The sequence below is a fragment of the Lichenostomus cassidix genome, chromosome 3 (assembly GCF_008360975.1).
Source record: "Lichenostomus cassidix isolate B80296 chromosome 3, HeHo_3.0, whole genome shotgun sequence".
In the NCBI taxonomy this organism is placed as follows: domain Eukaryota; kingdom Metazoa; phylum Chordata; class Aves; order Passeriformes; family Meliphagidae; genus Lichenostomus; species Lichenostomus cassidix.
The window spans coordinates 19858369-19875991 of NC_139483.1; the positions used below are offsets into that span (position 1 = coordinate 19858369).

Consider the following 17623-nt stretch of genomic DNA (forward strand, 5'->3'; position numbering starts at 1 on the left):
CTCTGCATCTTCAGTAAGGTGCGTTGTTATCTGAGGTGTTAAATATTGATCGTTAAAATGCAGGTAATTTGCCATTCTTATAACTAGTGAATGCTTTTGAAGATTTCAGGAAGATTTAGTGGAGGGCAGAGTGGGGAGGGAAAGGAAAAACTACAGCTATCCCTGACTCCAAATTTCTTTTGGTATCAGCAGTACAAATATTCACTGCACATTTACTCTCAAAAATCTTTTTTTCTGAAGCAGTGTATTCTTTTTCAGTGTTTTATGTGCAACAGGGTAAATTGTGTATCTAGTGTAGTTTGGGGTCTTTAGTTGCATTGGAATTATATGGATTCCCCAGATTATAAAAGGAAAACATGTCTGTATAGTGCACTGTTACTTCAACTATTGCTCTATCTATCTTTTCCAGGATTATCTTTCTTGCCTAGTCCTCACAACCTCAATTTCCATTTTAATTATTGTCCAAAAAGATTGCACAGTTCTTATGCTATCATCTTTTCATGCAGACGGATGGTGTTAAATTATTTTGTGTTTTTTTCGTTTTTTTGCCTTTAAAAAAACCCAAACCACATACCACAGGCAGAAGCAAAATCTGTTCAATGTTCCACTCCCTCTGCTCCTCTCCCCCAGCTAGTGTGGGGTAGACATGCTTTTAGGCAGTGATTATCAGTGTTATCTTGCATATATTTGACATTATTCTGCAGATTTTTCACTTTAACTTTTATGTTGCTGTCACTCATTAGAAGATTTTTTTAAATTATTTTTTACTGTTTTGGGTCACAGAGGCATCTGCTAATGGCCATAAAGTAATCTGTAGAAATAAGGGCTTCCTATTTTCACTTCCTGTCATTTCTAATGGTGAGAAATAAAATCTGTCTAATATTAAGTTTCCCTTTGAAATATATTTTCCTTATTATTAATGATACTGTTTTTTTAGTTACTTGAAATAGATTCTCCCCTTGCTCCTCAGTTTTAGCACACTTGTGCTAAGCAATAGCTTTTCTGAACTAAATACTGGCTTTCAAGTACTTGTATTTTAACTTGTCTTTTGAAATTCAAAATGTGAAAATGTAAATGATCCAGACCCAGATCTTGTTGTAAAGATAGAAAGTTTTTAGAGTTCTGGAATGTGAATGTGAGTTTACTTTAATGCCTTAATACTAGTTAATCCTCATGGCAGTATTGAAGAGTACTCTGTTAGTACATTAATATGATTAACTTGTGTTGCGTTTTCTTGGCTCCCTTTTCATTGTTGTTTTCTTGGGCAATGTATCTCTGTTCCTCAGGCAGAAACTTTTATCCACTGAAAATGCTAATGCAGGTCTTTATTTGTTAATCTATTTTATTCCATTTCTTTAACTGTTAATATCTTCATAAAAAGAGTAATATGCTTTTTCTTTCTCCATAAAGTTGCCAAGTCATTTAAGCCATACTTGCTCCAAGTGTCTTTTAAGGACAGAAAAGGATGTGAGCTATCTGTAGAGGCAAAAACATATCTGTTTTTGCAGAATAGCACAAAAGAAGCAAAAGTTGTGATACACAGAGATTGTGAAGCTTTAAAATTCTCCCACTCTGAGGAATGTATATGTGAACTGATTTATTTTGTGGTGTTTTCAAGATAAAACAGGAACTCCATATTCTTTAATGCATTCCAGGTTATGAAGCAGGAAAATTTCCTTGGCAATTAAAGAATTAGAAATACTGGTGTTTGCAGCAGTCTGAGCAGATCTGTAATGGCTGTGGGCATTGTACACATTTGAAATGCTTTACCTCTGTATTGTTTACTATAATGAACTGGTCAATGAACATCACAAATTGTTTATCTATTTATATATATATCTTGACAGATTACTGTTTATGAAATCCATTTAGCAAGTGAGGTTTTCCCATAAGGATGAAAAATGAAGATTTTAAACAGATTGCTGGAGAGGCTCTAACTGCACCTAGAGAGTCAATGTAATAAAGGTTTCTCTATATTAATATTACAAAAACCATTTATCCTCAGAAAATCAATATTGCAATTCATCTTGGCATGACATTTCTCTTTCCATGTTTTAAAAGTGTGTTTTCCTTGATTATATATAATTCTGTTTTAATAAAACTCAAATATATTTGACTCGGAGTACTTTGAAAAAGTAGCATTTAGCAAGAATGCTGAAAATATTTCTCACATGATTAAAAGTTACTTATCTTTTTAAAGAACTGGACTTTTTTTTAAATCCTTAATTGACCAAATTCTTAATCCTGACTGAAAAACATGATCTATGCCCAACAACAAATCCAGTTCTAGTTTTCTGCAGGTTAAGAAAATGATGCATGTGATTACACAGAAATAACGTGTAATCCCATGGAGCAGAATATGATGAAATTTATGCTCAGGATAAATTTTTTACAGGATCAGGAGCCTCACTCAGTATAGGTGAAGGAGGGAGCCTACACTTTTCCTAGAAGGAAAAGGCAACAAGCAGAAAGAAACAGCCCCACCCTGCCAGGCTGAGAACTATCACTGTGACTGTATGTGCATTGAGTTTGATTGTCATGTGTGAATGATAATCAAGACTAGAATAATCAGGAGACTCTCATTCATAAGAGGTGCAATAATATACAGCAACAATAAGAGAAGCTTGTCTTTCTCTGTTTATCTATTGAGAAACTTTTGGTAACAACCCCCACGCTAAATAATAATCATGTAATGAAATAATGAAATAGCAATAAAATACTGTCTACTGAGCAAATAATTCTGTCCTTTTTTTTTGTTACTAAGCTGGGTTTTTAGTCATGATGTTAAAATACTCTAAACAAAACCTCTATTTAAAGGGGGATTTCGATGCACTATCTATAGATGAAAAGACTTGAAAAAATTGTCCTTTTCTCTTGACTGTAAAAGAGAGCAAAATACAGTATAGTGGTTTCCAAGAGCGAATGTATTTTATTTATTCTCAAAAGGATATTAGTCCATAAAACAAATTTGCAGCTTATTTTGCAGCTTTAGCTTTTATCAGCCTTTTTAAGGGTGTTGAATGATTCCCCAGGAGATCACACAGCACGAGCTGCTGTGGAGTAAAGCAACTCTAGTACAGAGAGCTCTGTGATAGGCAGGAAATGTATGTGAAGAGTTTTCTTAAGCTTGTTTAAAAATCTGTCACATTTAATGCCTATTTCACTGATTATTGACCTGAATTTTAGTGTCCTAATGTGAAAACAGTTTACACCTTCTCCTCGTTTCTCCCTTGCCTTAAAAAGCTGATACCTAAAACATAGTTGAACTTACTTTTATTTCTGCTTTCATATAGGTAGAAAGAGATACAGACCAAGGTATGATGGTGGTGACTGGGAAAATGGCAAAGTAATTTTCGTGAAGGCACCACCACATACTTCCTTGGATCTGGTGAAGCTGGCCAAGGAAAGATCAGCCAAATATAAACTGACTCTTGTCTGGTCTCAGGGTTAGCAGAGTAAAGGGGACATAGCATGACTGCCTTGGACTTCTCTGGTGTCTTTTTGCTGCTTCATCACCTTGGGACCTGGAATCTGGAATCATTTGAAATGCCTTTGAGGCTGATGTTGCTTGTTCCTGAGAATTGGACTTTTCCAGCTCAGGTCCAGGGGACATGAAGTGTAGACTTCCCTGTATGTTTTAGCTGCAATGTACCTTCCCACCTGTCTCCCAGATCATGTATTTTCAGAACTCCGTTAGTCTGCGCAATTAAAAAACAGTGAAATTGACATCTAAGGTTTGAAGTTTTATTTGCCATTGTTGACTTTGTTATGAGTAATAATGGCAGTCTGTATTGCAATGGGTAGCATAACAGTATTTGTAGTAATTTGCTTTGCCTAATTTCTGACATGTTTTGACTCTTTGAGTATTTGCACAACCTGACATTGGTATCTGTGCTAGAAATGAATGTCAGTGTGGAAATAGTGTATGGAGTGAAGAACAAGTTGATTCCAAGAGGATTCACATGCAAAAGCCAAAGCATAAATTAATCCTGAAAGTATTCTACTGATGCCAGAGAGATTTATAGAATTGAAGTGTGGTATTTGTGTGATACCAATGTTTTTAATTTTTTTGTTCTTTTTAATTAAAAAATAATTTACTTTGTGCATTTAATTAATTATTCTCTTTGGTTATGTCCAATTTTGTCCTTCAGGCTGCAAAGGAATTGTGCTTTCTGTTATAATATTCATATGTATGCAGTTTTGTTTCCTGTCGCTGTGTTAATCTGAAGTTTTTTCTCCCAGTTTTGGTCACCATTCATTCTCCTTTATTCACAGCTTGTTTTTTTTTCCACTTCAAGTTGCTGTTGTGGACAAGAAATTATTAATTGATTTCTTTTTTCCAACTAAAATCTAGTTTCCCCTGAGGTAGAAGGTTATGTATTTTGTGCAGAACCTCTTCAACTGGTTACATGTGATTCACTGAACTCTGCAGCTCTCAAGAAAGGTTGTGTGAATAAGGATGCAGGACTGAGTGCATAATGTGGTTATTACCAGACATTATTATCCAGTTTGTGTATGGATCAATATATATAAAAGCTCTTTATTTCTAAACCATTTTTATATAAATTAGGATATTATTCTGGCAGTGAAATATTTATTTTTATAGTGGGCACCTTTTTTGTAAGTTTTTTTTAAATCAGACTAATAATTTTCTGCTCTGTTTCAGGCTACTGAACTGTTTATGATGTTTTAATTATGTTGCCCAAGAATCTTTTAAACAAAACCCTACTGTGCTTAACTGAAGTGTTGATGTGTGTTGATCACTTCCTTGATTTGTTTTTGTTTATAGATGTCAGCACTGTAATTGTCATCCTGCAGGAGCCATTAGTGGGACTTGTCATCTTGTTACTGGACAGTGTGTTTGTAAACAATTTGTAACTGGCTTGAAATGTGACAACTGTGTTCCCGATGCCAGTAATTTGGATGTCCACAACCTATTTGGCTGCAGTAAAAGTAAGTGGATATCAGGTCCTAAAAGCATGTCTTTCAAATTAAAGTTTTTATTGATTTAATGAGTATTGAGTTAGGTCAGCAGTGGTAAAGCTGGGGTTTATTCCCTCCCCACCCCCAAATATAGGGCCACTGAAGTTCAGGTGATTTCACTGTATCTTAGGACTGTTTTCTAGAGAGATGTACAGAATCCTTCATGTTGTACTCACTTTCTGCTTGCAGTCTACCCCAGGGGAGAAATAACAACCCAGAGTTTCCTTGCACATGTTCTTTGTAGTAACCAATCCAGAGTTCACCTTTTAGTCACATAAATGCAACAGCATTTATACAAGTTACAGCTTAGCCCGCTTTCCTGCCATTGACAGGAGGCAGGACACCTGCTTTTCAAAAGGTCTGTTGAAAACCTGATCCTGGTGATTAACTCAAAATCTTCTCCTTAGTGCAGGGCAGCTTTGCCTTTCTCCTCCTGGGGTGCTTTTTCAGTCACTTTGGGAAAATATGTGATGTAACAGAGCATCATAAGTTGGTATGTGTGAGGTGGGGCTAATGCTGTGCTGAGGGTCAGAGCATGAATTGTAATGAAACAAATTGCAATGGAACATCTGAATATGAAGAAGTGGCACAATTTTAGTCTTTATGTCATAATTAGTTACAATTAAATACTCAGATTTGATGACCAGCACACAGTCTCCAAGCTGGCAGGGTTTTTAGAGAAGAAAATGCAAATATATGTGTAATAAGAAAATTGAGTACTTAATTTGTCTTTGGGTCAATGTTAAGACATGGGTTTTGAGGACATCATGCTATGCAATGCCAAACCTCATGGGAAGGACCTCAGCTAACTCTGCAAAAGCTGTGTTACATTTTGGTGGCACACCTTACTGCCACACACAATTAGCAGCCCAATCTTGGAAATCCTGTAAGTAGTGAGTGAGGAATTCTGCAGATGTTAATTGGACATTTCTGTCAGCAGGCCTAATTAATAATGGCCAAACTGGTCATACTGTGACAGCTCAGGTACCCATGTGTAATGCAGCAATAGGGTTAGACATTCCCAAGTTTTCTTTGGAATATGTTTCTGGACCCTCCTTCAACAAAATATTTCTTTGTTTACTCTGCATGGGTATTTATATGATATTCATAACTGTGATATGATATGTGAACACTTTAGATTTGCAAGCAGAGCTGTAAATGCATAAAGTGTTTACAGGCAGACACAGCTCTCACTTTGATATCTGTTTGTATTTCATTGAAAATCAGTGTAAATTTCAAATAATATGCATTGTAGAGTGGACAGGATTATAAATGCATATCATAAAGAGACTGATTTGTTTCCAAAGATGATTTTTTTTTAAGCTTTCCTGAAAGTTTTGAAAGTGTTTAAATAGTTTCGCTTTGTTTTTCCCCATACTTTTCTGTAGAAGGCACAGTATCTGTTCATTGTTCAGGCAGATGATTGGCTAGTTGTTTCTTTAAACAAATGTAAGATGTTTCAACTGAATATGTACTGATAATAATACATGGCACTTTTATGATGCTGTTCATCTTCAAAGTGCTTTGCAAACATAAGCCAACCTACTTATTTGTGTTGGAATACACATTGGATAAAGGTCAATAGCAATTCAACTATAAAATTGATTAATAATAGTATGACATAGATAAATAATATAATAGATTTTAGTTAGATAAAAGAACATCAGGCAGGAATCTAAATGACAAGCGGAGTCCTCTTCTGGACATAAAGGATATAGCAATTGAAGCCTTTTGGTTATTCATACCAAAATATTTGGACTTGTTGCACACATATGGAGCTTTATCTGGCTTGGCATTTGTGGTTATTTTCATTGCAGAACAGTATTTTGTTGACACATTCATTGCTGCTTATAAGTCTTTGCCAAGGGAAGCAAATGTAAGTTTCTGTCACTGTCCAACTAGTGTTCTTAAATGAAAAAGATTTTTTTACTTAGCAATTTTTTTACTTAGTAATTTTTTTACTTAGCATCTACTTAGATGCTGCACAAAATTGTGCAATACAATACTTTGCTTACATATTTAAAATTGTAAACAGCAAACATATGGAAGCAGTATGCAATAGTGTGAGAATATGCACTGCCAGTGGAGAATGAAGGTGATGCTGGTAAATTTCTGTGATTGCTCAGGTCTTGTAAGTATGTATTACAGGGCGATAATTTTTTTTTTAAATGCCATTTAGGAGCACTTGTTTCCTCTGATTCTCAAACTTTACTCCTGTAGACACTTTAGCATACGTTCACTTCCTAAGTGAGATGAACTGAAAAGCTCCAGATTGGCACCAAAGCAAACTATGCTTTTTAAGGGGAGATGATGATTATGTGTTCTGTTCAATCCAATGGATTCTAGAAATATTTTGTGCTATTTCTTGGCTGAGAGACTTCAGTAGAAGCAGGGCTTTTCATTATCTTACTCTAAATAAAGACCTTCATCTCACTTTCTAGATTAGTATTAAAAACCTGTATATAGCATGGCCCACTGATTTTGGCATAAGTCTTTACATCTTTCACTTGTGTGGCTTGAGGTCTTTATGACATTTTCTGTCTGCAGCTTCGTTCTTTTCTTCGTCTGCTGTTCGCTTGGCTGAACAGACTTTAGTAGTTAACTTTTGGTAAAATTGAGCCCATACCCACATAATGAAGAAGATGATAGTTTATAAAAAGAAGAGAAAAAAATTCCACGTTTCAGATCTTGATGTTCTCCCATAATACTTAATGTAGGGGAGAAAAGTTAATTGGGTGGTTCTGAATCCAGCTCCTGGTAGCTTACTCCATGTGCTGATTTCTGTACTGCCCAGGGCTATCCTCATTCCTTAAGCAAAATGTTTTCCTCCTAGATCCACACTCCCTTGGTGAAAAGAGTAGGGAAATGGCACAATGTGCCTTTGAGTTGTAGGAGTTACTATGTGCCAAAACAGACCAGCCTTGTTCTGTGCTAATGCACGATGTAGGGAGGGACAGAGAGCATGGCTGTCCCCAGTATAACTGGCTCACTGGAGATCCTACAGCAAGATATGGACTCATGCTCTGATCTGAATAATAACATAAATATAGAATCATCTAGGTTGGAAAGGACCTTTGAGATGATTGAGCCCATCCATAAAAATCTGTTTATGTCAACACGTGTGTGTCTATGTATATAAAATTTCTGAGTAACAGCTATTATCTTGGGAACGAACATGATCATAGATTTGGATTACAAAAGAGATATAGGTGGGACTTTAAATGCTCTAGCTTAAAATGTGAGGCACGTGGCTTTTGAACTTCAAGTTTGTGTTTCTCTTTATTGATACTAGTGCAATTAAGTAGCACATTTTTCAATGTTAATGGAGGTGGTAGCAGAGTAGTATTTTGGTAAATAAGCTAATTTCTTAAAATGTTAGATACCTTGCCCTCATGGGTTTCAATTTCATTGGAAACAAATGGAAGTGAATTGCCTAAATAAACTTCAATATTTGACCTTTTATGTTTTTGTGATTTTATTATATTAAGTATGCTTATTTTAACACTTCATTAAAATCTGTACTTTGTTGGACTTTCCATTTGTATTCTACTAGGGGAAGTTGTGCCTTGTACATGATAAAATGGAATGAATCCTTTAAAAAAAATACGTTCTAATTGAACTAGAAACTTCAATAATGTGACCAGATTAATATGTTCTTGTTTTATAGAGACCTTGAAATACATTGGGGTGGGGGGGAAGTGTTTGGAAAACACTTGCTTTATTTTGTGATGAAAAGGGGGAGTAAGTTTGTTCATTAAGTTTGTTGTTAATTTGTTGACATGTATACTCTTGTTTCATGGATAAAAAGCTTTGTAGGAGAGCATTTGAATGGATTGGTTTAGTCTCTTAGTGTCTTACACTGCTGCCCAAGAATTTACTCAACAGGTTTTTTTGGTGAAGAAAGCTTAGCCATTTCTTTGCATTTTTCTTTAAATTTATGTCATCATTAATTACCTTAATTTTTACATCCTCAATTTTTGTGTATGTTTTAGCTCCTTCCCAGCAACCTCCTCCTACAGGAGAAGTTCTCAATTCGTCTGTTATTAATCTTTCATGGAGTTCCCCTGACTCTCCAAATTCTAACAGGCTTATTTACCAGCTGTATAGGGATGAGGAAGAAATTTATACAACTGAAGACTACCATCCTTATAGTAAGTAAGGTGACATCAAAATTTTCATATTTGTATGTGTGTATGTATATATATATATATGTGATATTTCTTAGCTATTTCTCATTTCTGTCATTATCATCCTCTGTGGTTTTGAATACATGATCCTGTTTTCCTTTAATGAGTTAGTGTTCTGTGTTATTAATTTTGCTTGAAAGAAATGAATACCCTAGTCTAAAATCTGGCAAATGGAATCACCCAAAATAGCTGATAATTGTTTTACTTTTTAATCAGAAAAACTTTAAAATTGACTCACCAAAAGTATTTATTGAAAATATACCCGGACACCAAAACCAAAGTCACAGATAAAGAATTAGGGTGAACAGAAGAGACCATAATATGCTTAAACTTCTTTTTTCATCTTCCTGGTTTTAAACTGTTAACAGATAGGAAAGCTTTTTATGGCTTCTAACTTTTAGCACCTTCTGTTAAGCTATTAGTGTAGCTCCTGATTTGCCTTTAGCAGTGCCACATCTCTCCTGCTGAGGCTTGCCAAGGGATCCTCAGAAGGGAGTCCTAGAGGATTCGACACTCTGTCCAAGCTGGAAAGGCCATTTTGTGCTAATATTGATCCACTTATCAAAGGAAAGGAGATGGGTCCTGTTTGCATGTATACATGGCACACAAGTGGTTTTTTGTAAGAGGATGGTTGTGGTTTAATGCCACTAAGGTTTGACCTCTGTTCTGGGAGCTTCTTGAGTTTGTTGCAGTTTCTTTCCCATGCAGCATTAGTGTTTTGCAGAAGTTGAGTCTCTCTAATTGTTGGTATGTACCCTGAAGGGAAGAAAAAAAAAAGCTATTTTTCAGTGGAAGCACAGATCCTTTGGAATGCACCTCATATTTCTATGTTTTGGTTCATGCTGCAGTGTTACAGTTCATTACTATGTGGCTTATACTGTGAATTTGGGCACTCTGCAATACATACCATGAGGAAAGGTATGTGGCCCTATGTAAGCATGGGATTAAGGAACTGAGAGAAAAAAACATTAAAAAAAACTTAGGGAACTAATAGGGAATATTCCAACTCCTTAATTTTGTTTAAAGGCTTAACTTTAGTAAAAATGTGAATTAATTTCAAAAGAAAAACTATGACATTTCATTGTTATAAATCTGTTTAGTAATGTACTTGAAATGGTGCTTTGTTGAGGATGTTTTTTCATGATACTACCTACATACTTGGTAGAAAGCAAAAAAATTCTGGATGTATTTAGTTGGATGATGAGACATTAGCATGCTTCTATTAAACAAAACATTATCTTCTTACAAACATTGATTTGGTTACAAAAGACATTTTTGACATTTCCTGGAAATCCCCCTAATTAGTGATATGAAGTCATCTGCTGGTGTTTGAATATCAAAAGTACATTGTTAATGCTGACAGAACTTTTGATAATCTTTTTTTTCTTAGTATAGTATGGAATTTGTAATGCTTGTGAGCTGAGAGTACAACTGGATCAACATTATTTTATGGCTAAATGAGAGTTTTATAGAAACATTGAACTTCCCAGGGAAAATTTAGAATAATCTCCTAAATCAGCATGGTGACCTGGATGATGGTATTTCAGAATGCGCAATTAAAATAGTATTTTCTTAACAGCTCTGGAAAACCTGAGCCTCAGATTTCCCAGAGCAGTCTTTGTCTTGAGGACAAAATTAACTACTTGCTCTAAAATGTGAAAAAACACCCAAAATTACTAAGTATTCTAACTCCAAATCAAGTTTGTTTTAATTAATTATAAATGTAACTAAATACAAAGTCATAAACTGATTAAGGATGGAAAAGACCGCTAAGATCTTTGAGTCAAAGAGTTCACCCAGCACTGTCGTGGCATCACTAAGCCATGTCCCCAAGTGCTACCTCTACCCTTTTAAAAACACTTCCAGACACCTTCATTCCACCACTCTGCCAGACAGCTCATTCCAAAGCCTGACCACTCTTTCCATGAAGAAATTTTTACTAATATGTAATCTCCTAACACCAAGTATCAAACCTCCTCTAATGCAATTTGAGGTCATTTCCTCTTGTTCTGTCACTTACTACTTAAGAGAAGAGCCCAACCCTCCCATGGCTACAGTCTCCAGACCCTTCACCAGCTCTGTAGCCCTTCTCTGGACTTGCTCCAGCCCCTAAATGTCTTCCTTGCAGTGAGGGGTCCAGAACAGGGCACAGGATTAGAGGTGTGGCCTCACCAGTGCCGAGGGCAGAGAGACATCCTGCTGCATCTTCTGCCTGCTCACTACTAGCAGACAAGAAAGTCTCAGTAGCCACTGTTCTGCTAGCAGAGTTGTTCTCTGGCCCTGCCTGAAATACCATGGTTTGCAAGGCCTGAAGATGACAAAACCCAGTCTTGTTATTGCTGGACTCCAGGGATAATTTTGTGATCATTTTAGGGAGTTGCAATGCTGTAAGAAATTACTGATCTGATTCTGCTGCTTGTGTGCTGTAGTGTAAAAGGTTGAATATCTAGCAACACTCAGAATTTTGTGGTCCTGTTCTTTAAGTTGTATTCAGGGCTGGCTTGCCAGTGTACAGAGAGGATGTATAAATATCTGCATCCTCTTCATTTGCTTTCAAAATGTTTGCAAGTGTCTGTGCTCTGACATGTAATGTATTGCTCAATGTTCACTGTTTCCTAAGGCAAAAGAATGTATGGTGGTATGGTTGTACATACATTCATACTGTGCTGTGCTGACTAACATGTGTAACTGTTTCTGGGGTGTGCACAGGAGCTATTAATGGCCATTGGTACTGAAAAGATGCTAAAAAGATAGCTAAGAATAATGGAAAGAAGGGGTGAGGAAGGTAAATACAGGCTTTGTATATACCATTTTAATAATTATTTGCACTTTTGTTTCACTTCTCATCCAAGATCAAATGCTATACATATGAGATATTAAATACTGTTGTAGAAGTGAGGATGTGAAAGCACACAAAGTTGAAATATTTGGTCTTATGCCATCAAATTAAACAAAAACAGAAGTCTGAAAATTTGAACAATGGTTTGGGTTTTTTTCTAAATCATATTCACTAATATTGATGCTTATTTACATTTGAAATAATTATTTTCAAGGAAGAGGAATGAGAAGATAATTGTATTAATCTTCATGATTAAAGCAGGAACTAGGAGTTCAGTGAAAAATTTATTTCTCTAGTGATGCTGATGTGCAGTGGAAGGTAATAAGGGGTAAAGGAGGCTTTTTCCTGTGTTAAAGAAAGTTGAAAAGTTACAAAGTTTATAAACTCAAGAAGAGCATGTGAACAGGCATAAATATGTCTTGGATTAGAGATGGACAGCCTTTAGGTATAGAAATTAAGATTATTTTTACTGTTTTAGACTGATTCAGTTTTCTTCTCACCTGTCTGTTTCAGGTGTTCAGACCTTCACCGATACCATGTTAGCTCCATATACCTTCTATTCCTATTATATCCAAGCCAGCAATGTTCATGGTTTTACAAGAAGTGACTCAGTGACATACAGAACACAATCTGGGACACCTATAGGAAGCTTGGATTTAAATCCTGTCTTTCCTGTTAGTCATCACTCTGTTTTACTTTACTGGACAAGTGTCTCCAATGACTCTGGGCCCGTAGAGAAATACATTTTGACTTGTACCAGCTCAGTCGATCTTCAGCCTTGCGGTCAGTACGAAGGCTTAAAGACTTCAGCAATTATTTGGAATCTCATTCCATTTACAAAGTATGTTTTTTCTGTGCAAGCTTGTACTAGTGGAGGCTGCTTAGAGAGCCAGCCAGTAGCCGTAGTTACTGCACAAGCTCCTCCAGAAGGGCTACACCCACCGACTGTAGAAACCATCAGCTCTACAGAACTGGCTGTGGAATGGTCACCACCTGAGAAACCAAATGGTAGGACATTCTGTTTACTATTGTTAGTCAAAGCCTTTGCAAGGGAAAAGCAGCATTTCCTCAGATCTCCTTAGCATATCCTTATCCACGTGTCATGCACTGAGAAATGAAGTAAGGCACTTTCCTAATTTGCCTATTTGCCATTAAATGCATCTTCAGAGTCTGTGTTTTATTTTTCAGGAGTCCATAAATCCACTGACTGTTGGGTCCAGGATTTAGCATTCAGTGGCATCTGCCGCAGTAAAAATCACATTTATAATCAAACACTTACAATAAAATTAATTTTTTTCTAATTTGCCAGATTTCTTAGTTCAGACAGATGTGGTGATATTGCTTGACAAAAAATAAATAAGCAGATAACAGTTATGGAAAAAAATCTAAGAATTAACAAGAGAAGTCTGTTTTTTAAACCATCCGTCATGTGCAGTAGCCAATTTTATTACCAGTATAACTTTGTTAGGGATTAGGTATTTGCCAAGAGTTGCTGGTCTAACTTGTGTAATAATATTTTAGGTTTTTGAAACTGAGAACACAGCTGTTGTAGAATTCTTCTGTGATACCACATATTTTATTGGTAAAACTATCTTTTAATATATGAGCAATAGAGTTTTGTGAACTTGCACTTATGAAACAAGTATTTGTGCATCAAACATTTTGATCTGTTCACAAAATGGGCATCTCTCTATGGAGAGCTCAACTCTCACTTTGAGCATCTCATTTTCCAGCTACTTCCAGATTAGACAGGAAGAATGCCCACACAAGAATAACTAATTATTTAGAGGGGCAGTTTTTACAATGCAGGTCAAGATATTTGCTGTTGGAACCTCAACCTGTGTCATATGGTCCTCATAGTCCATAGACATGACATGCATCTAATGGCCAGCCCAGGCAGATTTGAGCAATATTCTCATATTTGTTTTGATATCTGGTCAGATTTCCTGGTCTCTCCAAAGAGAGAAGCTGTTTCTCCCAAGCAATCTCTCCAGTTTAGTGCATGAATGCAGACCCAAATATATACATTTAATGGTAATTATCTCCTGGCTTTGCAAGAAATCTATGGTCAGGTTTCTTATGGTCTTACAGTTAAACTACTTTCACAATCTGACCTAGATCATTTATTGTTTCATACCACAACACTGATTGGTGTTTTCTTCCTGGAGTGGTGAGGCCTTCCTTTGTATATAAAAAGTTTGTATTGATATAAAACTGGTGCACAAATATCTCCTCTCCAGTCATATGTTCTAAAATGTTGGCGTTAAAATGTCCCTCAAAAGTTCCCTTCTCATTGTCTATAAAAAAAAAAGTATAGTGAACTAATATTGTAATCTAGCCATTTGTTTTCAAATTCCAAAATGGGAGGTGAAAAACAAACAGTGTAATGTAGGAAATTCCAAAGTGAACATTTAGATATAAATAACAGAAAATTTAAAAAGTCTTCTAGTACTTCTAGTTTTTTGTGAATTTGATTGATTTATTCATAGCTTATAAAATATGTTGGAGTTGGTATTTTAGTAGAACTCCAGAAATCTTTAAAATTCTCTAATTTTTCTGCCCTTTTTCTCTAGGTATTATTATAAGATATGAACTTTACATGAGAAAAAAATTAAAATCAGCTGGGAACTTTCTTCCTCCTGAAATTCGTATTTTCCAAACCAGTGGATGGCTCAGTCCTCAACCAGTTGTGGAATCTCAGAATGAAAATGCCTTGGCTCCACCACAGACCAGTACCACAGTCATTGATCTGGAACCATTCACAGAGTATGAATTCTATGTGCTAGCAGTAAACATGGCAGGTAGCATATCTTCAGATTGGATGTCAGGAAGAACAGGAGAGGCTGGTAAGCACAGGTTATTTTTTTTATAGAAATGAAAAGAAAAAGTAGATTAGCATGGATTCTCAATTTTTTAAAATAAAATGTGTCTAGTGATGGTTAACTAGGGATCAATTCCTGTTTTTAACTAATTAAAGATAAATCAGATTATCTCAGAATTTAGCATGTAAAGAAAAAGCATTTTCTTCACCATAAAATCATGTTGAGGAAAATAACCCATGTCAATTAACTCTATGTTTAAAATACAAGATTGCTAAACATACCAAGCGGTGCTTTAATATGAATAACTGGTTAGTTAGTTAAATGATTCTGTTGCTTCTAATGCTAATTAGTCCACATGCTAAGTCTTTCTCTTCTTTTGTGTTGGTGAGTTTCTTGAGTTGATGGGCTGTGAGTTGGTGGTCACAACCTCCCCAATGGAATTGACTTTTACCCAGTTGGAACTGATTTCAACACAAAGTTAGTTTTTGTTGTGGCCCATAAATTTTTCATTCTTTGTGTCTATTATCACTGATACATTCTTTTCCCCAAGGTTTGTTAACCTCCGGCTAGGTCTGAGATAACACCTGGCCAATAGTACCATCTTTATCTTACCTCAAGTTCTTGCTATGGTGGCTCATTTTACCAGTCCGGGTTCCAGGTATCCAGGCAGGCATATTCAGGGGAGCTTCAGTAGTTGGTGTTTGCAAATGCCATCTGTCCCATAACTTGGGATGATCTTTGTTTGACCAGTGATATGTGTATGAGTGATTGCTTCTTGACACAGTTTGCCAAAGTGGAAATTTTGTCTGGATGCTTTAACCAGGATGGGCAAAGCAGATCTCACATCCACCAGGCCTGGAGTTAATGCCATCTTGCCACTCCCTTCTGTGCTTATCTCATGGCAAAGTCCATGTGGCCTTAGCAGTGTGTGAGACAGCCAACTGTGCTCTTTAACTCTTTACAGCTCTTCATGTGGTTTTATAGAGGCCAAGTGTCAGAATATGGCCCCTTTTTATCAAAGTGTAACCAGTTAGCAACCTCTCTTACTGTGACCCTTCTGTTCAGATTTTCAAAAGAGCTTTGCCATTTGACATATTTGAAATATCAGCAATTTATTTCAATGCTTTCAGAAAAAAATCTATGTTTTTCAGACTTATAGAACCCATGACTGGCAATTAAACATCTCTGTTATATTACTTATGCTCTTTGGTGTTAGCTTGAAAATCACGTCCTCAATCATTTGCCCAAGCAAAACAGCAGGCTAAACTAATTCCTCCTTCAGAATGAGTCTTTGTGCTTATCTGTTCCTAAATATTATATGTTATAAAAGTGTTAAATTGTATTTGAGAAGAGGTCCATTAGTGCAGTTGTTTGTACGTAGCAAAAGTGCTATGAGTTGGTATCCTATTATTACAGAGGAATCAGGTGGGGATTTAACTGCAGTGCAAACAATCCTTTAACAGATTCACTATGGAAGACAGGGGAACTGTTCTGTAAGAAGTGAGAGACATGTTAATTTCAAACTGGCCTAGCAAACAGAATTGCTTTTAAGATGCTGAAGTACTGAACACTTTTTGCTTTTATCAGTTTTTTCCCATGTTGCATGAAGTTTTTCTTCAAGACCTTTTCATTCGTATGTACTTTCCTACCTGCTACAGGGGATAGAGCTGTAGTGTTGATTAGTATTTCTTTGAAGACGTAGACAGAGTTTTATCCTGCATTCACAGCTTGAGTAGAAAACAGGAGAATGATGAGATACTTACCAAAATAAGGTAAAAATTCCAGCTAGACTTGAAAATAAGGTTAGAAAAGGAAAAGAAATTACTGTCTGAAGTGGTGTTTTACAACGAGGAAGCTTGCATTATACATATTGCTCATCTATTTTATGTATATTATTAATTTAACTTTATTTCAGCCCCAGCATTCATGCCATCTCCCTCAGTATTCCCTCTTTCACCATATTCCCTTAATGTGTCATGGGAAAAACCTGAAGATAATTTAGCAAGAGGAGAAGTGATGGGGTATAGCATCAGTTTGATGACTGAACAAAATTCCTTGCCACCATTTTCCCAGGTATTGTTGTTAGTTACATTAAGTTTTTCCTAACTGGTAATAATAAAATTGATAAAACCTGATGTCCTCTGAGGTGTTGTGATGTTTTTTTTTTCCCTGGTTTGTTGTATATTCTCTGATCTAACTTTTCCACTTACCAATTTGTTATGATGTTATGTGCTACTTCTATGTTTTAAATTGTATTTCTGATCTGACTTGTTTTAAGTAGCAGTTGATATTCAAAATTAGGAGGGATGAGATTGTGCAACAACATTTAAATTACCTTGATATTTGTATCTATTGTTTCTATATTGTTGCTATATTTGCTAATATGCTTAAAGCCATATTCTGTTGTAGCAATCTACATTTTCCTTAAGAAGGTACTTGTCTGGATGAATATTTGAGGTGGGGAACCTTAAAATACCAGAAAAAAACAGAATTAAAAAATCAAAATATGTGACTTTAAAATACTGCTGTAATGTTTGAGTAACTGGGTTTGTCAAACAAATACCATGGCATTAGTGGTAGACTGAAAGCTTAGGGGTGAACAGAAACATGATACATAATCAGAATGTGGGAGTGGATCTGATGCCCTCATATTGTGTTTCTCATTCAGAGCTGATTTTGTCTTTTGGTATTACCACAGATGGGCCTTAGTTTATTTGCCTATCAAGTGGGGATACCACTGTTCCTGGGGCTGTTGTAACAGTGCATTAATGCCCACTGCTTCATGCAAGATT

General features: G+C 36.0%; 1 protein-coding gene across 3 annotated transcripts in view; it reads left to right on the forward strand.

Moving 5' to 3' along the window:
* USH2A (usherin) overlaps positions 1 to 17623 on the forward strand; it is a 383112-nt gene that overhangs the window by 85757 nt on the left and 279732 nt on the right. For all 3 annotated transcript variants that reach the window (XR_014850703.1, XM_085054819.1, XM_085054820.1), the window contains exons 15-19: positions 4790 to 4953; positions 8976 to 9134; positions 12523 to 13017; positions 14583 to 14855; positions 16747 to 16904. Coding sequence is in view for 2 of the 3 variants with exons in the window: in XM_085054819.1 (XP_084910945.1) it covers positions 4790 to 4953; positions 8976 to 9134; positions 12523 to 13017; positions 14583 to 14855; positions 16747 to 16904 (1249 nt within the window). In the remaining variant the exon portion in view is untranslated. The remainder of the gene's footprint in view (positions 1 to 4789; positions 4954 to 8975; positions 9135 to 12522; positions 13018 to 14582; positions 14856 to 16746; positions 16905 to 17623) is intronic.